Source organism: Takifugu flavidus, chromosome 3 (assembly GCF_003711565.1).
Source record: "Takifugu flavidus isolate HTHZ2018 chromosome 3, ASM371156v2, whole genome shotgun sequence".
NCBI classification, from domain to species: Eukaryota; Metazoa; Chordata; class Actinopteri; order Tetraodontiformes; family Tetraodontidae; genus Takifugu; species Takifugu flavidus.
In genome coordinates, this window is record NC_079522.1 from 3,863,625 (window position 1) to 3,869,414 (window position 5,790).

Here is a 5,790-nt window from a genome sequence, read left to right on the forward strand (position 1 = left end):
TGCGGCTTATCTGGGCGGTTCGACCAACAGAAACTGTTTTACAACGCTTTGCCGTAAGGGCACGCGCGCTAGTCTGCACTGGGCAGTTGGCTGCCGGCTGGCGTCAGTGGGTCGCGTTGCCCCAGCGGGAATCCTTCACGGAGTGGTGGCGCCACCAAACACAGTCGGCACGGACTTCCTCGCGTACTGGACCCACTGCTGCTTTGGCTCAGTCCCGCTTTCGGGACTCTCTCCCGTTCGCTCTCGCGCTCTCTCTCTCTCGCCCCCCTTCGCTCGGGGGACGGCGCTGAGACGTAGTGGTGCCGCCGAGGCGACCACGGAGCTATTGCTTTCATTTTAGATTCTTAACTGCGTGTAAATCGTATCTAAGGCATACTCATTACTCTTTTAGGTTTTGTTCTGTTCGTTTCTTGTTTGATGTGGTGTTCTTGTTGGTCACAATTTATTTGCCTGTCTGTGTGAAGTGTGTGTGCGTGTGTGCTCGTCGCGTCAATTGTTACCGCTGGAAATTTAATTGTTCTCTTTTCTTTGTGGACAGGTGCTGCGGGCCACGGTGGGGACCCAACCCCTGGTGGAGGGCGTTTTCCTCACCCCTGGTGTGTAGTTTTGTTTGCAGTAGCACGGGTGTTTTTAGTTTGGTTATCTCCCTTAATTGCGTTTTACCTGCCGGTGGGGCCCCAGCCCTGTCCACCCCTTTTGTTTGACTTTTGTACAGCCGAGTTATTTTTGTGTTGAGTTGGATTTAATAAAATTGTAGTGCCTAACCCTCAATGCTGTCTCTGCCTCTGGAACAGAACCTTATCTGCGTGTGCCTGTTTTCCGGTTAATTCCTGGGGTGAAATTCCCCAGGTGGCGTTGTCGTTAACCGTTCCACCTCTCTCCACCCCGCCACAGAAGCAAGATAAAGATGCTAAGTTTCTTTAGGTTTGTTTTGAACACCTCCATCTAAAGGTAAGAAAATATAATCAAGTCCTTTTATTAAAATGCTTTTGTGTGACACATTTTCTGTTGTAACAGGTGGCTACTTAAAAACTTTATTTTCCTAAATTAATCCTGTTAGTCTTTCTGCTAAAAACTTGTGAAAGTTTCACAGAACTGTGGTGGAGGATTTCATACAGATAGCAGTGGTCCCCTGAAAATAAACAATGAGTTTAACATTACTTTACTTCCTGGTGTACTGAATGATACTCAGTTGTTTTTCATGCTGACTTTCATCAGATGGACTTGTAAACATTGGAGGAGGTGTGATCCAGTGGACATGTGTTCACTGTTTTCAAACCAGGGCAGTCTGCCAAACATACTTATCGATGAGAGTAGTCCATAGGTAGAGGATCTCAGCATTAACCTAGACATGCTCATCACAATTGAATCGCTGAAGTTGGCTTCATATCTCTGTTTATTTTTATGGACTTTTGGTAAGTTTGATCATATTGAATATTTTAATAACTTCATTCTAAACATTTGCACTTGACTAGTTTTTGGTAATTTTGTGGTTTATTCTTTCCTTCAGTCCTGACAGATGAAACATCCTCGTTTGTGCATCCAGTGAATAGTTTAGTATTTGCTAATATCGGGGAAAATGTGACACTGCAGTGTTCCCGTAAGGACGAGCCTGTATCAGCGTTCTACTGGTACAAGCAAACTCAAGGAGAGAAACCAAAGCTCATCTCTACATTTTATGAAGATGATGTCAATGTAGGCTTTAGCAAAGAGTTCAAGAACGGTCGCTTTTCAGGTAACATTACAGAGAAAAACTACCACCTGACAATTGCAAGTTTGAGCCCTTTAGACTCAGCAGTATATTACTGTGGCAGTAGCAGTATGCATGAATTTAAATTTGAAAAGATCTATATTGTCCATATTCCGATTTTACATTTGACCGTACCAGTAGAGGTCCATCAGTCACCATCAAAGTCTGTTCAGTCTGGAGGTTTTGTGACTCTGAACTGCAGAGTACATACTGGGACCTGTGAAGAGGAACACACAGTTTACTGGTTCAAGAAGTCAGGAGAGTCTGTACCAGAGCTCATTTACACCCATGGAGGCAAGAAAGAACAGTGTGAGAGAAAAAACACCTGTTTCTACAATTTGCCCATGAGAAACTTGAATACTTCCAAGGCTGGGACCTACTATTGTGCTGTTGCAACATGTGGACGAATTCTGTTTGGAAATGGAACCAAGCTGGACATTGGACAGTATGGACAGAGTAAGTGAAACAAAAGTTAAAGTAATTTTAAAAGTCGACTTGTTAGTGAGCGAAGCACAATTTTTACTTGAAACCATCCTCAAAAATGTTTAATTTTTCTTGCTTATTTGCAGACAGAGCCTCTTCTTCTGACAAACCTGTATATTTCTTGACTGGTGCTTTGGTATTCACCACCATACTGTGTGTTTTATTGGCTTTATCACTGTTTAAGCTGCACAAGAGGATCAGTTCCCAGAATACAGGTAAGCCCTTGTCTTTCAGTCAATTATACAACATTCTAATTTAAAACTTTTGTTGTTAGAATCTTTTTCACGTCTTTAAACAGGTACGCCAACAGATCCATCCTGTGATATGACTGGAAGCGTGAGTTTTATTATAATTTAAATACGAATGTGTCTTAAAAATCTATCAAATCATTCTTGCAAATTGTAAGAAATTAACTCAGTAATACAACGTTCATTGCAGCGATGTTCACTGAAATATTTTTGAGTTTTTTATGAAAGCTTGAAAGATGACTAATCTGTGATTACCGAAGTAGACATCCATCCATTCAGTCATCTTCTCTCCATCTTTCTTTAATCGGAGTTGTGTCAGGGACATAGTAATTCAACATATAGCGTCATGCTGGAAATCAATGAGCATTTGCACTTTATGTAATGTATTTGCGAAGGATACTGATGTGATATTAACAGTATCATGAATGTACATCGGTTTAAAATTTGGTTTCAACAGTTTTTGTGGTCTAAAGTAGAGAGTGATTGTTTTTTCCTCTTTCATTACCAGGTTCAAGAGAAAAATCTCCATTATGCCAATATAAGCCACCAGAATCTTAACAAATCAAGAAGGATAACAGAGACCAGTAATTGTGTTTACTCTTTCATTCAGTGATGCTTCAAACGAACTCTTTACACTTTGTCACAACGATTCATCGGGTTGGACAAATAATCAAATGCGGGCTACATGTTTTGTCAGGCATTGTTGCATGTAAAGTTCTTAACAACTTATTTTGAGATTAGGAATATGTTTTATTTGTTGCTCCCAGAGAGGTTGTACAATAAAGACATTTTTAAAGGAAAAACAAGTCATTTAATACTTTAGATTAAAAGAAAACTCAATTAGAACACATCTTGAGGGATGGATTCAACATTTAGAACGCAGAAGACTTTTCTTGTAAGGATGTCCGACATAAGTTTGTTGGGGAGAAAGTGATCAGTTTTCTTCCCGTGCTGTTGCCATCAGAGGAATGAGACGAAAGCTTCAGTTTACTTGCTGCGAGGGCAACCACACGTCTGCAGTGTGAGCTATAAGTGTGGGCCCTGGTGAGGTTTTTCTTATACTAGCACACAAACATGTAAGATTACAATAAGCGTACGTGTAAGCGTCATATGATAAAGCATAAGCATCACATGATAAAACAAAGCATGATATATACAAAAGGAACATAAGAAAATGGGGGATGGAGTGTCACAGGATGTTCAGGTTGTCCCCTGCTATCCCGAGGTAATAGAACATCAGCTAAAGTAGGTCAGGGTTCTGGTCAGGAGTGATAATAAGTAGTTACAGCATTGTTATATGAACAGTTTGAACCTAACAAAGTTGCAGTCACTCTTAATGTGCATTCCTATGGAAGTTGCAACATATGATGATTCCAAATCAGCACAGAACACACGTTCTTGATGAAATCTACTAGATGATCTGTGGCCCTCTTTGTGATGTGCTCTGGGGTTTGTTTTTTTGCTGGCTCTATGACTTCCAGATCTGTCACCATGCACAATCTATATGTGGGGCTGGTGCTGGTAATCACGGAAACTTCCCTTCATGGTTCACAAAAAAAAGGCAATTACAACACCTTCACATAATTAGTAAATTCGATTTTTGGGCTTGTGGGGATCCATGAATGTAAAAAGATCCAAATGATCGTACAAAATACGATAATTATTGTACATCAGGAAACACTAATAAGTAGAAACAGAAGTCATTACAGAGTTGAATACAGGAAGGAAGGCCTGCCGAAGTCTTGACTTGAGAAATTAAACACATAAAGATTTTTTTAAAAAGATTCTTTAAATGTCAAATCCACAGTCCAAAGGTTTAACGAGTCAAATTTGTGTGAGACAAGATTAGGCCTATTGTCAGCAGCATTGCTAGTCTCAAGATCTATAGCTGGTGGATATAGTGTATGTGATAAAAGATGGGTGATAATTCACCTAGTCCTAAATTTTAATTCAAGATTGGATGTCCTACTAAATGCTTTCAATGGGACAAAATGGCCATGATTTCAATTTTACATAATAAAAAAGGCCATTCTTGTCCCATTCAGAAAACATACCTTCTTACTTTATCTTTTGAGCTGTTTCTTGTAGGTGTACATATTGCATGACTCAAATCCGGAACAACAGGGCCGCTTTTTTGGCCCCTGTGTGGTTACCGATCAACGATCAGTCTCACTTTAGGCAGGGCAAGTTTATTCATATAACACTATTCAGACACAAAGGCAATTCATAGTGCTTTTCAAGGCATAACATTTAAAAAAAAAGAAATACATTATAACAAGGCAAATAAATTAGCATGAAATATCATTTAAGAAAATTCTATTAAAATAATGAAAATAAGAGAAGTAAATTATTATTTAAGGCCTGACTTAAAAGCATTGAATGTTTGAGTAGTCCTCAGATGCTGAGGAAGTTTGTTCCGCAAGAAAGGACGATAGTACATAAAAGCTGCTTCAACTTGTTTGTGACTGTGGACTTTTATATTGAGCTTCAGTGTGTACTTTTTCAAGGTCACTCCCCTTACTCCACCACACCGTGTGGCTGTCAACAGGATGTCTCTGCAGCGTTTTTGTTCAAAGCTGACCACAAAGAAGTAGCAACATAATATGTTCCATTGTAGCGGTGTGCGCTCAAGTAAGGTTCAGTTGTGATCAGTTATGTTAATTTCACAACAGAAGAGGAACACGATCAACGTGGGCCAGTAGCAACTACAACATAGCAGGACTCAACTAGTTCATCCAAATATGTGCATCAAGAGAGTGGTTTCATGTTGGCTTTCTGTTTTTACAAAGTCAAACTCATTAAATCAAACACAGAAGCTAGATAGTTTGAATGTGGTGTAGGAGAAGCCATCTGAGCCCGGCTAGGACACCATCATTAAACAGAGGGGGAGGCCCGAGGTGTTTAGCAGTCTCCCCAAACAGCTAAAAACACATTCATCATGGGAGCAAATACTCCCACTATTCTCAAATCAACTACCCAGTGACAGCCCTTTAGATCTTTGCTGCAGTAGGAGCTGTCATGACCACTTAGTGCTAAGAAAGGTTGTTCTTTACAAGTTTTCATCCTTGTCTCCCCACATCGTTTTATTTTGAAGTCTGGTGTCATTTTCTTCTTCCTGTCAAACTTCCCACTTGTGTGATTGGACTGCCCGCCCAAACGTCTTCCACCTGTGTCTCCTCAAACTCATTTATATAAGCAGTGTTTCACTTCCGTTTGGTGTAAGATCATCTTGACATTAGTCGCGAGTCCCCGAAGTAAGGCATGTGGGGGATGTGACCAGAATGACCCACTTGATGTACACAACCCTCC

At 40.3% G+C, this 5,790-nt stretch overlaps 1 protein-coding gene across 2 annotated transcripts; it reads left to right on the forward strand.

The window, feature by feature from the left end:
* Nucleotides 1–386: 386 nt before the first annotated feature.
* On the forward strand, nt 387–3,287 carry LOC130521992 (uncharacterized). 2 transcript variants are annotated; one of them, XM_057025892.1, is made up of 7 exons: nt 387–596; nt 795–951; nt 1,219–1,415; nt 1,511–2,206; nt 2,320–2,448; nt 2,532–2,569; nt 2,990–3,287. In XM_057025892.1, exons 3-7 carry the CDS (start codon nt 1,352–1,354, stop codon nt 3,092–3,094), a joined length of 1,032 nt encoding a protein of 343 aa, XP_056881872.1. In that variant the 5' UTR covers nt 387–596; nt 795–951; nt 1,219–1,351; the 3' UTR covers nt 3,095–3,287. The 2 variants fall into 2 exon arrangements, with proteins under 2 accessions (XP_056881872.1, XP_056881873.1); XM_057025893.1 differs by lacking the exon at nt 2,532–2,569 and having other exon boundaries at nt 2,990–3,286.
* The last annotated feature ends 2,503 nt before the right edge of the window (nt 3,288–5,790 follow it).

Coding starts and splice junctions, on each gene's coding strand:
- LOC130521992 (XM_057025892.1), top strand. CDS start 1,352: ATGCTCATCACAATTGAATCGCTGAAGTTGGCTTCATATCTCTGTTTA. Junction 1,416..1,510: donor TTTATTTTTATGGACTTTTG/GTAAGTTTGATC, acceptor TCTTTCCTTCAG/TCCTGACAGATGAAACATCC. Junction 2,207..2,319: donor CATTGGACAGTATGGACAGA/GTAAGTGAAACA, acceptor GCTTATTTGCAG/ACAGAGCCTCTTCTTCTGAC.